Source organism: Macaca fascicularis, chromosome 9 (assembly GCF_037993035.2).
Source record: "Macaca fascicularis isolate 582-1 chromosome 9, T2T-MFA8v1.1".
Lineage (NCBI taxonomy): Eukaryota > Metazoa > Chordata > Mammalia > Primates > Cercopithecidae > Macaca > Macaca fascicularis.
The window spans coordinates 51,109,454-51,131,743 of record NC_088383.1 but is presented as its reverse complement, the minus strand read 5'-3'; the positions used below and the strand labels follow the sequence as shown (position 1 = coordinate 51,131,743).

The following is a 22,290-nucleotide window of genomic DNA, read 5'->3' as shown; positions in this document are numbered from 1 at the left end:
TCCGTCTTGCTCAGCGCTTCAAGTACTCTGACCTCCATCTTGCTCTGAGCACCATCTGCTCAAACCTACTTCTTGGAGCTCCAGTCACTGAGCTCCATCTTGCTCTGAGCACCATCTGCTTTGAGCTCAATCTTCTCTGAGCTCCATCTTGCTAAGAGCTCCAATCACTTTGAGCTCCATTTTGCTCTGAGCGCCATCTACTCGGTGTTACACCTTGTTCTAGGCACCATCTGCTTGGAGCTCCATCTTACTGTGAGCAACATCTTCTCTGAGCTCCACCTTACTGAGAGCTCCATCTGCTCTGAGCTCTAGCTTGCTTGGAGTTCCAATCATTCTGAGCTCTCTCTTGCTCTGAGTACCATCTGCTTGGAACTCCGTCTTACCCTGAGCAACATCTGCTACGAGTTCCATGTTGCTCAAAGCTCCATCTTCTCCAAGATCCATCTTGCTCAGAGCTATATCTAAAATCAAGCAATATTTGCACCAAAGTCCCATCTTGCTTAGAGCTCCTTATTGCTTAGCCTTCCATCTGCTCTGAGGACCATCTTGTTCAGAGATCCATCTTGCTCAGAGCTCCAACTGCTCAAAGCAATGTTCGGAGTTCCAGTGAGTCCAAGCTTTATCTTGCTCTGAGCTCCATCTTACACAGAGAAACATCGGCTCCAAGCTCCACCTTGCTTGGAGCTCCTTCTTGTCTGAACTCTGTCTTCTCTGAGTTCCAATCACCCCATGCTCCATCTTGCTTTGAACTCCATCTGCTCAGAGCTCCATCTGCACCAAGCTCTATTTTGCTCGGACCTCCAATCACTCTAACCTCCATCTCGCTCTGAGCACCATCTGCTCTGAGCTCCACCTTGCTCAGAGCTCCAATCACTCCGAGCTCCATCTTGCTCTGAGCACCATCTGCTCTGAGCTCCATCTTGCTCTGAGACCATATGCTTGGAGCTCCATCTTACTCTGACAACATCTGCTCCTAGCTTCATATTGCTCAGAGCTCCATCTCTCCTCTGGAGCTCCATCTGCTCTGAGCTCAACATGCTTGGAGCTCATCTTGCTCAGAGGTCCATCTTGCTGTGAGCACCATCTGCTCCATGTGTTTACTGCAGCACTATTCACAATAGGAAAGACATGGAACCAATCTATATGTCCATCAGTGATAGACTGGAAAAAGAAAATGTGCTACATATACACCATGGAATACTATGCAGCCATAAAAAGGTATAAGATCAAGTCCTCTGCAGAGACATGGATGAAGCTGGAAGCCATGACCCTCAGCAAACTAACACAGGAACAGAAAACCAAACACTGCATATTCTCACTCATAAGTGGGAGCTGAACAATAAGAACACATTTTACTACTATTACATCCTCTGAAGATGGTCTGTTTCTCTTAACAAAGGATATCTATACTTTGTAATTTTTTTCTCTCTCTAAAGGATTGTGGCTTCTCCTGTCTGTGCCATTTTAGGGTACAGGCTGACTACCTCACCTTGAAATGACCCACTCCATGTCCACACATGGTTGGTCCCTCCTATAAACTGTTTGTTACCACCCGTGGGTCCACTTGAGGGGAGGTGACCTCACAGAGTACTGCACCAGGAAAATCACCAACTGAAAGAATTGCTGAAACAATGTGTGTGTCTGGTTATTTCAAAGAATAAATATAAGTCAGTTGAAGGTGATAAGGTCGGTAACATCTTGAGGTGATAAAATGTCAGTAACATCTTAGATGACCAAGACTAATCCTGTGGGGCCCAAGAACATATTACAATATGGATTATCCCAGCAAAAGTATCACCTATAAGACAACAGCAAAAGACACTCAGGCTCAAATGTTAAATGTCCTCTCTTGATGTGTGAAAGCACACGACCAACAGGAGGCAAAAACATCAGGGAGACAAAGGTTTTGCTGCATATCTGTGGGCTTCAGTCTCCAGTGAGATACTCAGAGCCTACATCTCCTCTGTTACCACTGCTGCTTTTATTGTACAGCACATTTCCATATATGTTTAATTCTATTTTTTGAATTCTATACTTCATTGTTCTCTCAGTCATGAATCAACATTTCACTTTCAATTTCCAAGTATTTACAATACATGAAAATAAAAGTTATTTTATTTTTTATTTTTTGAGATGGAGTCTCCCTCTGTCACCCAGGCTGGAGCGCAGTGGCACAACGTCAGCTCACTGCAAGCTAGGCCTCCCAGGTTCATGCCATTCTCCTGCCTCAGCATCCCAAGTAGCTGAGACTACAGGCACCAGCCACCATGCCTGGCTAATTTTTTGTATTTTTAGTAGAGATGGGGTTTCACCGTGTTAGCCAGGATGGTCTCGATCTGACCTCGTGATCTAGGCTTGCCTTGGCCTCCCAAAGTGCTGGGATTACAAGCGTGAGCCACCGCGCCTGGTCTGAAAAGTTATTTTTTATATTCAGACTTTCATGCATATTTTTATTTATTCTTCTTTACAACGAATTTTCTAATCTCCAGAGCACAATCAGATAGTAGCTATATTGCAGTAAAGCTCAATTTATCAACTGATTAAACAATCATTGACCTCTTCATACTGTTAAATATACTTTTCTAAAATTGTGGGGTTTTTTATTTGTACAAATCCATTTAATATTTTATACATTTTTACAGCAATTCTAATTTGGTTAAATTTTTAAAATATACTGTGCTGTAGAATCCTGACAACGTCTTTTTACATCCATGATGATGAACACATGGCATTCTCATCAACTCTATGAATGTGCTTAATAGTATTAGTGGATTCCCTAATGCTGAACCTCACTTGCGCTCCTGCCACAAAGGATGTCTGGTCATGCTACAATATCCTAATGTGTTGATACAATGGCTTCTAATATTTGTAAATTGTACTTTTACATCCATATGTCCTATTTGTCTGTGGCATTCTGCGTGTCTCAATCCAGTTAATGATCTTATATCACCCCAAAATTTTGGGGGTAATGTTTAACTACTTTATAACTCTTACACAGTTTAAGTGACATTTGTTTACCTTTCTTTTTTATTTTTTATTTTTTTTTGAGATGGCATCTCGCTCTGTCCCCGAGACTGGAGTGCAATGGCATGATCTCGGCTCACTGCAACCTCCGCCTCTGGGATTGAAGCTATTCTCCTGCCTCAGTCTCCCGAGTAGCTGGGACTACAGGCGCACACCACCACGCCTGGCTAATTTTTGTATTTTTAGTAAAGACAGGGTTTCACCATGTGGACCAGGCTGGTCTCAAGCTCTGGACCTCAGGTGATCTGCCTGCCTCGGCCTCCCAAAGTGCCAGGATTACAGGCATGAGCCACCGTGCCTGGCCTACTGAAACTTTTTATACTGGAACTTACTTGTGTATTAGAGCGCTCTTTTGATAAATATCTCTCTGATTTCTATTATTTCATTAACGTTTACCCCTGTTGATTCTAAATTGATGAACCACCTGACTGGTACTGTGTTCGTAATATCGTTAATCACAGCAAAAGTCGGTATTCTTTTAGAAAATCAAGGTTGAAAGCTTAAACACACACACACACACACACACACACACAAAGGGAACAAAATAAAACTTAACACCGATCCTCTCCATCCATTAATGGCATAAACACAGAAAGATAACCAAACAGACTAAATGAGAGAGCCAGATAATCAGACCAAAATTATATAGAGTAAACACATTTTTTAGAAACACACCAAAGGCACCCAGGTTGAGAAACTTGGATAGTCACATGCAAAGGACTAAAGAAAGACCCTTATGTTGCACGAGACACAAACATCAACACAAAATAAACTGAACACCTAAGTCTAATCCTGAAACCAAAAAAAACTCCTAGGAAAAAACACAGGGTGACTGTCTATTTTGGGGAAACCTGAATCTGTGCACACCAGTTGCAAAAAGAAAAAATTAAGGAGAATATAAGGATAAATAATACGATAGCTTCGCCATCTCTCTTATTTCCCAATGGGACACAGAAATCACTGCTAACAAAAGCAAATATAAACATGTTAGACAAAGGACAACTTTAAAATTTCTAAACAAGGAGAAAACAATGAACCCAAAGAAAAGGCATCCTGCAGATTGGAATAAAATTACGGAAAATCATGTATCTGAAAGGAACTGTTATCTAACATACACAAGAGACTAAAGGTACTAAGTGGGCAAAAAGACAAAACAACTAAAAACTATATTTATCCAAACAATCTGCTACTGGAATAAAAATATAAAGGCTACCCAATGGACGGAATGAGGGAGTCCCATATGCCACCCAAATGTATATACAGGGAACACATTTTTCAAAATAACAAAAAAAGGCACAATGGGAAAAGGAAAGTCTGTTCAATAAACAATTTTGAGCAAACTGGATAACCACATGAAAAACAGTGAAATAGGACAAAAGTCAAGGTAAATTACACTGAAGTCCTAAACTAAACCTTGAAACCACTTACTTCTCTCAGGAAAACACAGAGTGAGAGTATACTTTAGAAGACTAATCTACACACACAAGTTGCAAAATGTAAAATACAAAAAGAAAAATAAAAGAAAAATTAGAAGAAAAAAACCCATAGACAATGCCATGGTTTGGCAATCTTTTTCACTGTTTTTAATTGCACACACAAATCACCACTAATATATAAACATGTGGGACTATGGAAAACATTGGCTCTTATGTAGTGAAAAGGAAACAATGAACCAGAAGAGAAAGCATCTCACAGATTGAAAGAAAACTAGGGAAAATCCTATCTTTGAAAGGGGTCATTATAAAACATGTGTAAGAAACTAACAGTACCATGTGAGGGAAAAACAAAAAGAAACAAAAACAAATACCCAAGTTAAGTCTGGGCAAATGACCTGAATAGATATGTCTGAAAAGTAGATGTGAAATTGACTCACAGGTAAAAGAAAAGCTTCTCCAAAGCTCTAATCCTCACAAGAATGTCAAGGAAAACCACACTGAGATACCACTTCCATCCACATAGAATGAATGTTACCGAAAACAAAAAAATAAATAAATGAATAAAAGTTTGAAAAGGAAACCACCAGTATAGACTTGCAGAAACTCTTCTCATACACTATTGGTGGGAATGTCTATTTGTACACAGACTAGGAAAAACAGCTGGAAGCTCCTCAAACAAAGTAAAAACACCATTTCATCTAGCCACCCACCACTGGCTGTACATTTACAGCCAATGAAATTCCTATGTGGAAGAGCTACCCGCCTTGCCCTGTATACTGTAGTACTCATAATAGCCAAGATAGGAAATACACCTACCTTTTCATCCATTGATGAAGGGATGAGGAAACTGCAATGTTCATCCAGAACGGAATATTCTTCAACCATAGAAATGGGTGAAATCTAGTCATTTGCAGCCATGTGGAAAAACCTGGGGGACATTATGTTAAATGAAATGAGCCAGGCAGAGAAAGGCATATACTGCATAATCTCACGCATATGGAATCTAAAACACACGCATGTGGAATCTAAAATACTTGACCTCATAGAAGTACAAAGTTCAACAGTGGTTACCAGAGGCTGGGGAGAAGAGGGGGCCTGGGCAGGGATTGGTGATGGGTACAAAGTTACACTTAGAAAACTGAGATCAATCCGGCCCTTCTATAGCAGGGTGACTAGGGTTAATATTGTAGCGAATTTTTCAAATAGCTGGAAAGGATGCTGAATATCCTCTCCATAGTCAAGTAACACTTAGAGGACTTCATAGACGCTAAATACTGTGATTTGATCAATATGCTAGGTGTACCTATATCAAAATGGCTCCTGCACCCTCTAGTTATATACATACACTCTAGGGCGATTTCTTTAAAAAAAAAAAAAAGATGCCAATGATGCTAAAATTCACATGGAACCATGAAACATCCTGAATTTCTAAAACAATCCTGGAAATACAAAGCACATGGGATGCATCACTGTCCTCCATTTCAAAATATATTGAAAAGCTAGTTATCTAAACAATAGATGACTGGCATTAAGTAAGAAACCCAAACCAACAGACAGAATAAGGGAGCTCAATCACAAACCCAAATTCCTAGGTAGTGTACACATTTTGTAAAAGAACACCAAAAAACACAATGAAGAAAGGGGAATCTGTTTAATAAATTGTTTTGAAAATTGGATATTCCTATGTAAAATAATAAAATAGGACCCCTGTTGTATAAAAGCCACAACAATCAACTCAAATGAATTAGAAACTCATACACAAAACTTGAAAGCATCAAGCTCCTCCAATGAGAAGACATACGGTGTGGGTATATTTAGGTCAGCGTGGATCTGTGTTCACAGTATGCCAAAACAAAACAAAAAATACAGGGGGAAAACTCATGGGTGATGGATTAGTTTGGTTATAATTTGATTTTCTTCATCAGTCACCTACATCACAGGGAACCAAGAAAACAGACACATGTGGGACTCATCACACTCTAGAGTTTGTGCCCAAGCAGATTAAAAAAAAAAAAATGAAAAAAAATTAAAAATTATCCTGAAGTTTACAAGAAAGGTTTCAGCAAACACACATCTGAAAAAAGATTGTCTTCAAAATGTCTAAGCAACTAACATTACTTACCAGCAAAAACACAAAAGAGAAACTAATAACCAAACAAAATGGGGCAAAATAACCTGAATAGACATTTCTGCAAAGAAGACATAACATTGAAAACAAGTTTTTAAAACTTGGATAACATCACAAATGATGAGAAAGATGTAAATCAAAACAGCACACATATCATCTCACTATAATTCAAATGGATGTTACCAAAGCGATAAAATATATTAAAAGAGACAAAAATGCTGGTGTAAATTTCCAGAAAGGAACTCATTTGATAAGAATGTTAATTAGTGTACATACTACAGAAACCAGTGGGAGGTTCCTCCAAAAATTAAACCTACAACTACCACTGCAGTGGTAGTTCTAACAATTCAACTACTAGAATTCACTAATAATTCTACTACTAAGTACACTTTCAGTGCAAAAGAAATCAGTCCATGCAAGAGATATCTGCCATCCTATGTGGACTGCAGCACTATTCACAATTGCCAAGATAAAGGATAAACTTACCTGTCCATCCACAGATGAAGGGATAAAGTAACTGTGGTGGATGTACACGAATAGAATATTCTTCAGCCAGAAAAACAGAATGAAATTTCATCATTTGGAGCCACACTGTTGAACCTGGAGGACATCATGGTAAATGACCTAAGCCAGGCAGAGAAAGAAAAACTTTGCCACATCTCACTCACGTAGAATCCAAAATAAAAGTCTTTATTGCATAGATCTAGAGAACACAATAGTGGCTACTAGATATTGGGGGGAAGAGGGGGCATGGGCAGGGATCAGAAATAGGTGCAAAGTTACACTTAGATGAATGAGATGTTCCTCTCTGTTCCACAGTACAGTGACTAGAGGTTAACACAACATTATACCTTTTTCACAAAATCTGGAAAAAAAGATTCCAAATGTTTTCAACACAAAGAAATTAACAACTGTTTGTGATAATACAGACTCTTGCAAATGCAAGATTCCAAATTGTTTTCACCACAAAGAAATGAACAACTGTTTGTGACAACAGAGACTCTAAATATCCTGATTTTACCATTCCTCTGTGTCTGCATTAACCAAAACGCCCCATTCTAACTTCCCCCATTGTATAACTTTACTATGTGGCCAACCTTTTGAAAAATACGTAAATACGCAAGGCTAAAATTCATATGGACCACAAAACACCCTGAATTTCCAAAGCAATCCTGAGAAATCCAAACTACATCAGTTGTGTCACACTTCCCGATTTTAAATTTCATTGAAAAGCTAAGGACCCCATTACACACAGAGCAGTGGAACAGATTAGAGAACCCCGACGTAAACCTGCACCCCAAACAGCATCTGATCTTCAACAAAATCCACACAACTAAGCTTTGGAGAAAGGACTCCCTCCTCTCAATAGATGGCGCTGGGATAAATGTCTAGCCAGTTGCAGAAGAAAAACTGGCGGGCCCCTGTGTCTCATCATGTGCAGAAATTAACTCAAGATGAATGAAATATGTAAATGCAAGACCTCAAACTATGAAAAGCCTGCAAGAGAACCTAGGAAATACCCTTCTTCAGAGGATTTGGCAGAGCATGGATATGCCTAAGTCCCCAAAAGCAAGTGCAACTAAAACAATTATTGACAAGTAGGACCTAATATACAAAAGAGCTGCTGCACAGCAGAATAAATTACCAACAGAGTAAACAGACAGCCTACACAACGGGAGAAAATGTTCCCACATATGCACCTGATGAAGTCTAATATCGAGAATGTACCTCAAATATGTTAAGTAAATAAATCAGCAAAACAAAAACTCAATGAAGAAAAAGGGCAAGGGGCATGAAAACACGCCATCTCAAAGGTTTACAGCTACCAACGGACAGGACAACATTTCTCTACCTCAGTAATCATCAGAAAAATGCAAAGCAAAAGGTCCATGAGATAGCATTTTACATTTGTCAGAATGAAAATTATGACACAGTCCACAAGAATGAATGCCGGTGAGGCAGGGGAGGAGAGGGATGCTGGTCTGCTGTTGGTGGAAATGCAAACCAGTTCAGACACCATGGAAAGCAATGTGGGGATTTCTCAAATAATTTTCTCCACATCACTAATCCTCACAAAAATGTCCATGAAAACCACACCAAGATTCCATCTCATTCCTCTCAGAATGAATACTATCAAAAACAAACAAAACAAAATGTTTGAAGGTGATAGCCAGTATAAATTTACAGAAGGGTAACCTCTTACACGCTATTGGAGGGTTTGTAAATTAGTATATACACTATGAAAAAACAGCTAGAGGTTCCTGAAAAAATTCACAGTAGAACTACCATGTCAGCTTGCAGCCCCCACCACTGGTTCCACATTTGAAGCAGTTGAAATCCCTAGGTTGAAGAGAACTATCTGCCTTCCCATGGGTACTAAAGCACTTGTAGCTGTGACCAAGGTACAGAACCAACCTACCTGTCCGTACACAGCTGCAGGGATGAAGAAACTGCTGTACAGATGCACCACGAAATATGTTTCAGCCACAAAGCTTTGGGAAGTCCTGCCATCTGCAGCCACATAAAGAAATCTGGAGAACACCAGGTCTAAAAAATGAGCCTGGTAGAGAAAGTCCCATGCCATGTGATCGCAGGCATGTAGACTGAAAAAAGTTTTGTCTCCTAGAAGTAGAAAGTTCAATAGGGGTTACCAGAGGCTGCCGGGGAGGTGGAGGGGGTCTGGGAAGGAATCAGTAATGGGTACAAACTTACTCTCAGAAAACAGTAATCAATTCTGGTCTTCCATTCCACAGCAGGGTGACTAGCCTTAACACTAATGTATCATATGTTTCAAAGTAGCTAGAAGGAAAGATTCTGAATATTGTTACCACTCAAAAAATATTAACTATATGAGGTATAGAGATGTTAAATAACCCGACTTTATCATTACTCAACATATACATGTATCAAAATCTTCCTTGTACCCTCTAAATATATACATTTAGTATATAGCAAATAGTGTTTTAAGAAATATAAAGAAACAATGCCAAAATTTATGCAGAAATGTGAAACACCCTGAATTTCCAAAGCTATCCTGAGAAATACAAACCATACAGGATGCATCACATTCCCTGAGTTCTAATTAAATGAAAATCCCTAGTTAACCAACCCATATGTTACTGGCATACACAGAGAAACACAGACCAATAAGCAAAATGAGGACACTCAATAATAAATTTATATAGAGTGAACACATTTTTCAAAACACCACCAAAATGACACAATGGAAAAGGTTTCAAAAACTAGATATCCATATGCAAAAGAAAAATACAAGACTCTTATGGTACTAAATACACAATAATCAACTCAAAAGGATTAATGATTATACACAAAACTTGGAACCATAAAGTTACTATAAAGACAACCTCAGGTGTGCATATACTTAGGGATGTGCATATACTCGGATGTATGCTCACTTTTTGCTCATGTATGCAAAAAGTAACAAAAATACAAGGGAAAAAAATAATTGACAATGAACTCCTTTGCTGATTTTTTTTTTCCTTGATTAGTAAACAACAGCACAGCTAACCAAGAAATTATACACATTTGGGACCACGTCAAACCAAAGAGTTTGGGCCCAGCAAAGGAAACAATGAACACAATGAAAAAGTATACTAAAAATTATAAGAAAAGTTTGGGCAGACAGAAGACAGGTGATTTCTGCATTTTCAACTGAGGTACGGGGTTCATCTCACTAGGGAGTGCGGGACAATCAGTGCTGGTCAGCTGCTGCAGCCAGAGCAGCGAGAGCTGAAGCAGGGCGAGGCATCGCCTCACCTGGGAAGCGCAAGGGGGAAGGGAATCCCTTTTCCTAGCCAGGGGAACTGAGACACACAACACCTGGAAAATCGGGTAACTCCCACCCCAATACTGCACTCTACCAAGGATCTTAGCAAACAGGCACACCAGGAGATTATATCCCACACCTGGCTGGGAGGGTCCCATGCCCACGGAGCCTCCCTCAATGCTAGCACAGCAGTCTGCAATCTCGCGGCAAGGCAGCAGCAAGGCTGGGGGAGGGTCGCCCGCCATTGCTGAGGCTTAAGTAGATAAAGCCACTGGGAAGCTCGAACTCGATGGAGCTCACAGCAGCTCAAGGAGTCCTGCCTGTCTCTGTAGACTCCACCTCAGGGGACAGGGCACAGCTAAACAACAACAACAACAACAACAACAACAACAGCAGCTGAAACCTCTGCAGACGCAAACGACTCTGTCTGACAGCTTTGAAGAGAGCAGTGGATCTCCCAACACGGAAGATGAGATCTGAGAACGGACAGACTGCCTGCTCAAGTGGGTTCCTGACCCCTGAGTAGCCTAACTGGGAGACATCCCCCACTAGGGGCAGACCGACACCCCACACCTCACATGGTGGAGTACACCCCTGAGAGGAAGCTTCCAAAGCAAGAATCAGACAGGTACACTCGCTGTTCAGCAATATTCTATCTTCTGCAGCCTCTGCTGCTGATACCCAGGCAAACAGGGTCTGGAGTGGACTTCAAGCAATCTCCAACAGACCTACAGCTGAGGGTCCTGACTGTTAGAAGGAAAACTAACAAAAAGGAAGGACACCCACACCAAAACCCCATCAGTACGTCACCATCATCAAAGATCAGAGGCAGATAAAACCACAAAGATGGGGAAAAAGCACGGCAGAAAAGCTGGAAATTCAAACAATAAGAGCGCATTGCCCCCTGCAAAGGAACGCAGCTCATCGCCAGCAACGGATCAAAGCTGGACGGAGAATGACTTTGATGAGATGAGAGAAGGCGGCTCCAGTCCATCAAACTTCTCAGAACTAAAGAAGGAATTACATACCCAGCGCAAAGAAACTAAAAATCTTGAAAAAAGAGTGGAAGAATTGATAACTAGAAAAATTAATACAGAGAAGGCCATAAACGAATTGACAGAGATGAAAACCATGACACGAGAAATACGTGACAAATGCACAAGCTTCAGTAACCGACTCGATCAACTGGAAGAAAGAGTATCAGCGATTGAGGATCAAATGAATAAAATGAATGGAGAAGAGAAACCTAAAGAAAAAAGAAGAAAAAGAAATGAACAAAGCCTGCAAGAAGTATGGGACTCTGTAAAAAGACCAAATCTACGTCTGATTGGGGTGCCTGAAAGTGAGGGGGAAAATAGAACCAAGTTGGAAAACACTCTGCAGGATATCATCCAGGAGAACTTCCCCCATCTAGTAGGGCAGGCCAACATTCAAATCCAGGAAATACAGAGAATGCCACAAAGATACTCCTCGAGAAGAGCAACTCCAAGACACATAATTGCCAGATTCGCCAAACTTGAAATGAAGGAAAAAATTTTAAGGGCAGCCAGAGAGAAAGGTCGGGTTACCCACAAAGGGAAGCCCATCAGACTAACAGCAGATCTCTCAGCAGAAACTCTACAAGCCACAAGAGAGTGGGGGCCAATATTCAGCATTCTTAAAGAAAAGAATTTTAAACACAGAATTTCATATCCAGCCAAACTAAGTTTCATAAGTGAAGGAGAAATAAAATCCTTTACAGATAAGCAAATGCTTAGAAATTCTGTCACCACCAGGCCTACCTTACAAGAGACCCTGAAGGAAGCACTAAACATGGAAAGGAACAACCGGTACCAGCCATTGCAAAAACATGCCAAAATGTAAAGACCATCGAAGCTAGGAAGAAACTGCATCAACTAACGAGCAAAATAACCAGTTAATATCATAATGGCAGGATTAAGTTCACACATAACAATATTAACCTTAAATGTAAATAGACTAAATGTTCCAATGAAAAGACACAGACTGGCAAACTGGATAAAGAGTCAAGACCCATCAGTCTGCTGTATTCAGGAGACCCATCTCACATGCAGAGACATACATAGACTCAAAATAAAGGGATGGAGGAAGATCTACCAAGCAAATGGAGAACAAAAAAAAGCAGGGGTTGCAATACTAGTCTCTGATAAAACAGACTTTAAACCATCAAAGATCAAAAGAGACAAAGAAGGCCATTACATAATGGTAAAGGGATCAATTCAACAGGAAGAGCTAAGTACCCTAAATATATATGCACCCAATACAGGAGCACCCAGATTCATAAAGCAAGTCCTTAGAGACTTACAAAGAGACTTAGACTCCCATACAATAATAATGGGAGACTTCAACACCCCACTGTCAACATTAGACAGATCAACGAGACAGAAATTAACAAGAATATCCAGGAATGGAACTCATCTCTGCAGCAAGCAGACCTAATAGACATCTACAGAACTCTCCACCCCAAATCAACAAAATATACATTCTACTCAGCACCACATCACACTTATTCCAAAATTGACCACATAATTGGAAGTAAAGCACTCCTCAGCAAATGTACAAGAACAGAAATTATAACAAACTGGCTCTCAGACTACAGTGCAATCAAACTATAACTCAGGACTAAGAAACTCAATCAAAACTGCTCAACTACATGGAAACTGAATAACCTACTCCTGAATGACTACTGGGTACATAACGAAATGAAGGCAGAAATAAAGATGTTCTTTGAAACCAACGAGAACAAAGATACAACATACCAGAATCTCTGGGACACATTTAAAGCAGTGTGTAGAGGGAAATTTATAGCACTAAATGCCCACAAGAGAAAGCAGGAAAGATCTAAAATTGACACTCTAACATCACAATTAAAAGAACTAGAGAAGCAAGAGCAAACACATTCAAAAGCTAGCAGAAGGCAAGAAATAACTAAGATCAGAGCAGAAGTGAAGGAGATAGAGACACAAAAAACCCTTCAAAAAATCAATGAATCCAGGAGTTGGTTTTTGGAAAAGATCAACAAAATTGATAGACCGCTAGCAAGACTAATAAAGAAGAAAAGAGAGAAGAATCAAATAGACGCAATAAAAAATGATAAAGGGGATATCACCACTGACCTCACAGAAATACAAACTACCATCAGAGAATACTATAAACACCTCTATACAAATAAACTAGAAAATCTAGAAGAAATGGATAACTTCCTGGACACTTACACTCTCCCAAGAATAAACCAGGAAGAAGCTGAATTCCTGAAGTAGCAGGCTCTGAAATTGAGGCAATAATTAACAGCCTACCAACCAAAAAAAGTCCAGGACCAGATGGATTCACAGCTGAATTCTACCAGAGGTACAAGGAGGAGCTGGTACCATTCCTTCTGAAACTATTCCAATCAATAGAAAAAGAGGGAATCCTCCCTAACTCATTTTATGAGGCCAACATCATCCTGATACCAAAGCCTGGCAGAGACACAACAAAAAAAGAGAACTTTAGACCAATATCCCTGATGAACATTGATGCAAAAATCCTCAATAAAATACTGGCAAACTGGATCCAGCAGCACATCAAAAAGCTTATCCACCATGATCAAGTGGGCTTCATCCCTGGGATGCAAGGCTGGTTCAACATATGCAAATCAATAAACGTAATCCAGCATATAAACAGAACCAAAGACAAAAACCACATGATTATCTCAATAGATGCAGAAAAGGCCTTTGACAAAATTCCACAGCCCTTCATGCTAAAAACGCTCAATAAATTCGGTATTGATGGAACGCATCTCAAAATAATAAGAGCTATTTATGACAAACCCAGGGCCAATATCATACTGAATAGGCAAAAACTGGAAAAATTCCCTTTGAAAACTGGCACAAGACAAGGATGCCCTCTCTCACCACTCCTATTCAACATAGTGTTGGAAGTTCTGCTTATGGCAATCAGGCAAAAGAAAGAAATCAAGGGTATTCAGTTAGGAAAAGAAGAAGTCAAATTGTCCCTCTTTGCAGATGACATGATTGTATATTTAGAAAACCCCATTGTCTCAGCCCCAAATCTCCTTGAGCTGATAAGAAACTTCAGCAAAGTCTCAGGATACAAAATCAATGTGCAAAAATCACAAGCATTCTTATACACCAGTAACAGACAAACAGAGAGCCAAATCTTGAATGAACTTCCATTGACAATTGCTTCAAAGAGAATGAAATACCTAGGAATCCAACTTACAAGGGATGTAAAGGACCTCTTCAAGGAGAACTACAAACCACTGCTCAGTGAAATAAAAGAGGACACAAACAAATGGAAGCACATACCATGCTCATGGATAGGAAGAATCAATTTCGTGAAAATGGCCATACTGCCCAAAGTAATTTATAGATTCATGCCATCCCCATCAAGCTACCAATGAGTTTCTTCACAGAATTGGAAAAAACTGCTTTAAAGTTCATATGGAACCAAAAAAGACCCCGCATTGCCAAGACAATCCTAAGTCAAAAGACCAAAGCTGGAGGCATCACGCTACCCGACTTCAAACTATACTACAAGGCTACAGTAACCAAAACAGCATGGTACTGGTACCAAAACAGAGATATAGACCAATGGAACAGAACAGAATCCTCAGAAATAATACCACACATCTACAGCCATCTGATCTTTGACAAACCTCAGAAAAACAAGAAATGGGGAAAGGATTCCCTATTTAATAAATGGTACTGAGAAAATTGGTTAGCCATAAGTAGAAAGCTGAAACTGGATCCTTTCCTTACTCCTTATATGAAAATTAACTCAAGATGGATTAGAGACTTAAATGTTAGACCTAATACCATAAAAACCCTAAAAGATAACCTAGGTAATACCATTCAGGACATAGGCATGGGCAAGGAGTTCATGTCTAAAACACCAAAAGCAATGGCAACAAAAGCCAAAATTGACAAATGGGATCTAATTAAACTGAAGAGCTTCTGCACAGCAAAAGAAACTACCATCAGAGTGAACAGACAACCTACAGAATGGCAGAAAATTTTTGCAATCTACTCATCTGACAAATGGCTAATATCCAGAACCTACAAAGAACTCAAACAAATGTACAAGAAAAAAACAAACCACCCCATCGAAAAGTGGGCAAAGGATATGAACAGACATTTCTCAAAAGAAGACATTCATACAGCCAACAGACACATGAAAAAATGCTCATCATCACTGGCCATCCGAGAAATGCGAATCAAAACCACAATGAGATACCATCTCACACCAGTTAGAATGGCAATCATTAAAAAGTCAGGAAACAACAAGTGCTGGAGAGGATGTGGAGAAATAGGAACACTGTTACACTGCTGGTGGGACTGTAAACTAGTTCAACCATTATGGAAAACAGTATGGCGATTCCTCAAGGATCTAGAACTAGAAGTACCATATGACCCAGCCATCCCATTACTGGGTATATACCCAAAGGATTATAAATCATGCTGCTATAAAGACACATGCACACGTATGTTTATTGCGGCACTATTCACAACAGCAAAGACTTGGAATCAACCGAAATGTCCATCAGTGACAGACTGGATTAAGAAAATGTGGCACATATACACCACGGAATACTATGCAGCCATAAAAAAGGATGAGTTTGTGTCCTTTGTAGGGACATGGATGCAGCTGGAAAGCATCATTCTCAGCAAACTATCGCAAGAACAGAAAACCAAACACCGCATGTTCTCACTCATAGGTGGGAACTGAACAATGAGATCACTTGGACTCGGGAAGGGGAACATCACACACTGGGGCCTATCATGGGGAGGGGGTAGGGGGGAGGGATTGCATTGGGTGTTATACCTGATGTAAATGACGAGTTGATGGGTGCTGACGAGTTGATGGGTGCTGATGAGTTGATGGGTGCAGCATGCCAACATGGCACAAGTATACATATGTAACAAACCTGCACGTTATGCACATGTACCCCAGAACTTACAGTATAATAATAAAAAAAAAAAAAAAAGAAAAGTTTGGGCAAACATACAGTGAATAAGTGGTTATTTTTGAAAAGGTATAAGCCAGTAATACTACCAGCTAGCAGAAAAGCAAACAAACAAACAAACAAACAGAAACATAACCAGTCCAAAATGGGGCAAATAACCTGAGCAGCTATTTGTGCAAAGAAGACAGGAAACTGACCCAACGTTTACAAAAACGTGGTTAACACTACTACTCATGGAAAAAAGGTAGATCAAAACCACACTCTGATCTCATCTCACTCCAACTAGAATGAATATTACAAAAAAATAAAAATATTTAAAAGATAATTCCTGGTATAAATTTCCAGAAAGTGGAACTGTTTGTGGAAATGTAAATTAGTATTAACACTACAAAAAACAGTTGGGGGTCCTGCAAATAATAGAAAAACAAGAAATAACATACCATCTAGCACTACTGAATATGCATTCAACCTACCCGTTCATTCACAGATAAAGGGATCAAGAAATTCTCATATACATATACTAGGGAATATTATTTGGCCATCAAAATAATGAAACAGTGTCATTTAGAGCAACCCAGAAGAACCTGGAAAACATTATGTTAAATGTAATGAGTTATGCCTAGAAAGACAAACACTGCAGGATACCACTCATGTGAAATCTTAAGATGTTTATCTTAAAGAAGTAGGAAGCACAATATTGGTTACCAGGGTCTGGGAGATAGAGGGGGAATGGGGAAGGATTGGTTAAGGAAACAAAGTTACCTTAACTTTATAGGAATAAATCTAAGTGTTCTCCTCCTCAGCCTGGTGACTGGAGTTAACAAGATTACATTTTTTTAAACAGCAAGAAGGTAGAATTTTGAATGTTCTCTACACACACAGAAAAAATACCCAGATGAGAGAATAGACATCCTGAAGTACCCTAATTTGATCATTACCCAATCTACATGTATGAAAATGTACCCCTAATTATGGACCTTTATGTTGTGAAAAAATGTTAAAAGAAATAAATACATATTGCTAAAAATCACAGGAAACCACAAAAGTAATGAATATCTAAAGGAATCCTGAGAAATACAATCAAAGCGAGGACCCACAATGCTTGATATCAAATTACACTGCCAGGTTGTAGTTATGCAGCAGATATATGGTACTTGCATAAAAACAAATACCTAGAACTATGGACAAAAACAAGGAGGACAAAAACATGGCCAACACAAATATGGACATAGTCAACCGACTTTGATAAAGAACATCACAATGTGGAAGAAATACCCTGGAAGAAAAACCTCATTGACAATTAAGTGCTTTGTCACTGATATATATTTTCTTATATGGGTGACCAAAATTACATGCATGAAACGCAAAAATAAACATATGGGACTACATTAACCTGAAAAGTTTCTACACAGCAAAGAAAACTACTTTCCAAATAAAAAAAAAGTATCCTATAGATTAGGCAAAAACTTCAGGCAATCAGGTAATTCATGAAGAGTTGTCATCTAATGTGTACACACACACAAAAAAAAACACTACAAAGTAGCAAAATAATCCAATCTAATATGTCGCAAAGAACCTGAACAATTCTGCGCAGACATAAAATCTAACAACAGATAAGGGATAAGGTCCTCAAAATTAACTATTCATTAGAAAACTGTAATTCAAAACCACACGCAGATAATCTCACACTTATTGAATACTCCTAGAAATTTTTTTCAAAATAGGAGGGGCCGGGAGCGGTGGCTCGCACCCGTAATCCTAGCACTTTGGGAGGCTGAGGCGGGAGGATCACCCGAGGTCAGGAGTTTGAGACCAGCCTGACCAATATAGTGAAACCTGTCCTTACTACAAATACAAAAATTAGCCAGGCATGGTGGTGGGCGCCTGTAGTTCCAACTACTTCAGAGGCTAAGACAGGAGAATTGCTTGAAACTGAGAGGCAGAGGTTGCAGTGAGCCGAGATGGCGCCACTGCACTCTACCTGGGAGACAGAGCGAGACTCTATCTCAAAAAAAAAAAAAAAAAAAAAAAAAAAAAAAAAAAAAAAAAAAGGAATGTGGGTGTGCTTTTCGAAAAAGGGGAACTCATACATACACTGTAGGTGGAAATGAAAACTACGATACACACTATGGAAAACAGCTAAATAGCTAGAGACTCCTCAAAGAATTGAAACTACAGCTGTAGTTGCTCTAGCAAGGTCTCTTGCTCTAGCAAGATCTCTTTCTAACGGTCCTGGGGCATCAAAAATAACCCTAGACCCCAGCTCAGAGTCCCGTGGGGCTCACAGGGACCCAGGTCCCGCGCTTCACCGCCGGCTCTGGGCCAGGGCGCTCCTGTACACTGAACGCGGGTCGGACAGGGGCATAGCCTTCCTGTCTGGGATGCAGACGTTGCCGCGGCCAAGGCCCCACAACCGACCCCACGTAGACAACTCGGGCCCAGATGCCTACCAAGAAGTCAGAGCCCGAAAGCAGGGAGCGGCCAGAAAGGAGCAGAGAGCTGCCAGGAAGGTGCAGGGAGGCCAGGAGGGTTCCCGGCGGGGTCCATGCCCCCGCCACTTACCTCCAAGACCTGCCTCTTCCTCCACCGTCACATAGAAACCACCACCGCTTCTCCGAACCTCGCTCTGACCACGCAACTGCTGCTGCTGCTGGAACCGCGCCCGAAGCGCAGTCTCGGCTTCCAGGGGAATGCAGGCTGGCGGCGTCCCTCGCGCCAGGCTGAAGCACCACCCCTTCTTAAAGGGGCCGCGGCTCGGATTGGCCAGAAGCAGCTTGCCTTGCGGCATAGGCTGAGCCTCTGCCCACCCACAGGGTTGGACGAAAGGCCCCCAGTCTCTCATCCTCCCCGGCTCTAAGGCCCTGGAGGTCGCAGGAGCCTCCCTATGACCCCAGCCCCGAGATCGGCTCCCTAGCGCCTGGGACCTGCCCCTGCCCTCCTCTGGACCTCAGCTTCACCATCCGCAAAGGAAGCGGCCTGGCCGGAGCTCTGGGGTCCCTCAAACTCGGCGCCTCAGGATCTAGGATGGGCTCCCCTGACCCTCTGCAGAGGAGGCCCAGAGAACCACCGAAAGCTGGGAGCTGGAGGGACAGTACCGAGGGCAGCAGGGCCTCCCCGGCCTCACTGTCCGCATCCATCCTGTGGGAGCCCGGCGGCCTCGGTAGGGCCCAGACAACCGCGGCCTCACCAGGGCTGCCTGGGTCACCAGGCTCCCCAGAAGGCAGGCAGGGGCCCTGGGGTACGGTGCCACCTCAGCTTCCCTCTGCGTCAGCGCCTGCGAGGGGCCCTGCGGACTCCAGACCCGCCCCTTCCCAGAGAGGGGGACCCGCATTGGTCGCTGTGACGCCCACGGGAGGGGCCTTACTGACCTCTCCCAGGGAACTGGGGGTGAGGCAGGGGGAATCCCGGCCACGTCTTGAAGCTCGCTGCGCCCCTCAACCCCAGAAAGCACGCAGGAGCAAAGGAAAGGAAGGAGAGCCCATACATTTTCAATCTTCCATTTCCTTGTTTTCTTTTTTCTTCCCCCCCCCCAAAAGGAAAGACAGTGTAGCTTCGTCGCCTGTACATCATCCATTCCCCAGGGCCGTGGTGCAGATCCAGCTCTCTGCTTGCCTTTGGCCTGCCCAGGTGAGGTATACGGCTGCCACAGCGCTGAGGTCAAGCCTGGCTGGGGCGCACAGGCCGCTGCGGGTGCTGGCTGCGTGGCTCCTGGGAGGTGGAACAAGAGGGTGCCCCAGACCCTGGCTGCAGAGCTCTTGATGTCATGCCCGGCGCCCTCCATCCACTGCCTCCGGGCAGCGCTCCAGAGCCCCATCCGGGGCAAGAAGTCTATCACTTCGTCCGTCATTCGTTGGAAAAAATCAAAAGCACATCATAATCCCTGGAACAATCACTGAAAAATACGTCAGAAATAGAGCAAAATAATAAAGTAGGATTGTAAATGCCACACTGAAATAAGTTTATTTTAAAAATGGTAGTCAATGGAAAAACAGGATCAGAAGACAGGAGAGAGGAAAAACAAATAGTTATCTGACTGAAACAGAATTAGAAATTAACAACAGAAAGAAATATTGGACATCTGAAAATATGTGAAAATTTAACAACCCACCTCTAAATCATTGGATCAAAAAAGAAACCACAAGATAAATTTGAAAATATTTCGAGCTGCACTCCAGTCTGGGTAACGGACTGAGACCCTGTTTGTAAGAAAACAAAACAAAACAATCTCAAAAAGCTATAAAATTAAATGCCAACTTTCCTCTGTCCCCAAACTCTCCGTGGCTCTCTCTTGTCCTCAGAGTGAAGCACATGCTTCTCACTGTGGGCTCCAGGACCTAGGTGGCCTGACCAGTGCAGACCCTGTCACCGTCTCCTCCTCTGCCCACTCGCCCACACTATCACGCTGTCCAGTCACATAGACTCTTTATTTTTCCAAATGCCAAGCTCCTGATCACCCCGGGCCTTTGCCTTTGCAGTTTCCCCTGCCAGGACCAGTCTTTCCCCAGACCTTCCTATTCCTGCCTCTTCCTGGCTTGGCTGCCTCTTTCTGATGCTTCAGGCCTCAGCCCAAATGTCACCTCTTTGGAGAGGACTTCCTTGAAATCCCTGCCTAACAGCCCCTATCATGGTCGACACTTTTTTCTTTTTGGACTTAGGTTTTGACATAAAGAAGTTTCGGCCGGGCGCGGTGGGTCACGCCTGTTATCCCAGCACTTTGGGAGGCCGAAGCGAGCAGATTACAAGGTCAGGAGATCGAGACCATCCTGGCTAACACGGTGAAATCCTGTTTCTACTAAAAATGCAAAAATTAGCCAGGCGTGGTGGCGGGTGCCTGTAGTCTCAGCTACTCAGGAGGCTGAGGCAGGAGAATGGCGTATCCGGGGGGCAGAACTTGCAGTGAACCGAGATCACCCCATTGCACTCCAGCCTGGGTGACAGAGCGAGACTCTCTCTCAAAAATAAAAAGAAAAAAAAGTTGTTTCGTAAAAATGACTTGGGCAGCTATCATCTATTTAAAAGGTCTGACTTTGGTGAAATAACTTGGGCTTTCCTGTTCTTTGAGTTTTGATAAAACAACTGTAAAACCATCTGCCTTTTTTTCTTTTTTCTTTTTTTTTTTGAGACGGAGTCTCGCTCTGTCACCCAGGCTGGAGGGCAGTGGTGCAATCTTGGCTCACTGCAAGCTGCAGCTTCTGGGTTCACGCCGTTCTCCTGCCTCAGCCTCCTGGTTAGCTGGGACTACAGGTCATCTGATCTGCCTTTTTTTTTTTTAAATTGAGATTAATTTATACTTTGTTATTACTATTTTTTCTTTTTTTACAGAGAGGGTCTCATTCTGTCTCCCAGGCTAAAACATAGTTATTCATAGCTCATTGCAGCCTCAAACCACCTTGGCTTTGTAACAGTACGTCCTCAGTCACCTGTCTCATCTTCTATGGATGTTGGTTTACTTCAGCTTTCTAATTATTTGGAGGTCAGCTTAGCTCAGTGGTTAGCACAAGTTGATAATAAATGCTTAAGCATGAGGGTGCAAAGAAAGGGGTAGGGAGGTGCAAGACTCTCAGCTTCAAATGCCCAGTCCCCTGCTCATCTGCTCCCACCCCTGTCTAGCCTCTGCATCTAAGCCCAACTACATGACTCCTCTCCTTAAAAGCTCTCTTGGATTTTTCCTATCCTTTCTGCTCTGCTCTATCCTCGGGTCAGTGGATCCACCCATCTTCCTTTGTGCTGGGCAGATGCCACAGCTTTCTGCTTTCTGGCTGGACAAGCCAAGGGGGGCAGGTGTGTGTGTGTATAGAAGATGCCTCCCTAAACCTTGGTCTTTTGCCTCATGTCTGGCACATTCAGCCTTTGCTGACATCTCCCCAGAAATACCAGCCTCACCAGCATCTGCCAAATGGGGTAGCAGGGGTCTGTCTGGAGCTTGGGTGGG

At 42.0% G+C, this 22,290-nt stretch overlaps 1 protein-coding gene across 49 annotated transcripts in view; it reads right to left on the bottom strand.

The window, feature by feature from the left end:
• LOC107130780 (uncharacterized) overlaps nt 1-22,290 on the bottom strand; it is a 428,352-nt gene that overhangs the window by 109,130 nt on the left and 296,932 nt on the right. For 16 of the 49 annotated variants that reach the window (XR_012417599.1, XR_012417608.1, XR_012417609.1 and 13 more), the window contains exons 1-3: nt 18,921-19,661; nt 7,075-7,188; nt 5,277-5,388 (exon numbers count right to left, since the gene is read on the bottom strand). Coding sequence is in view for 12 of the 49 variants with exons in the window: in XM_065520577.2 (XP_065376649.1) it covers nt 5,277-5,388; nt 7,075-7,188; nt 18,921-19,200 (506 nt within the window). In the remaining 37 variants the exon portion in view is untranslated. Of the gene's footprint in view, nt 1-5,276; nt 5,389-7,074; nt 7,213-9,007; nt 9,211-9,300; nt 9,362-18,920; nt 20,251-20,466; nt 20,555-22,290 lie in introns of those variants that run through there. The other 33 variants (XR_012417603.1, XR_012417602.1, XR_012417604.1 and 30 more) reach the window with 9 other exon arrangements.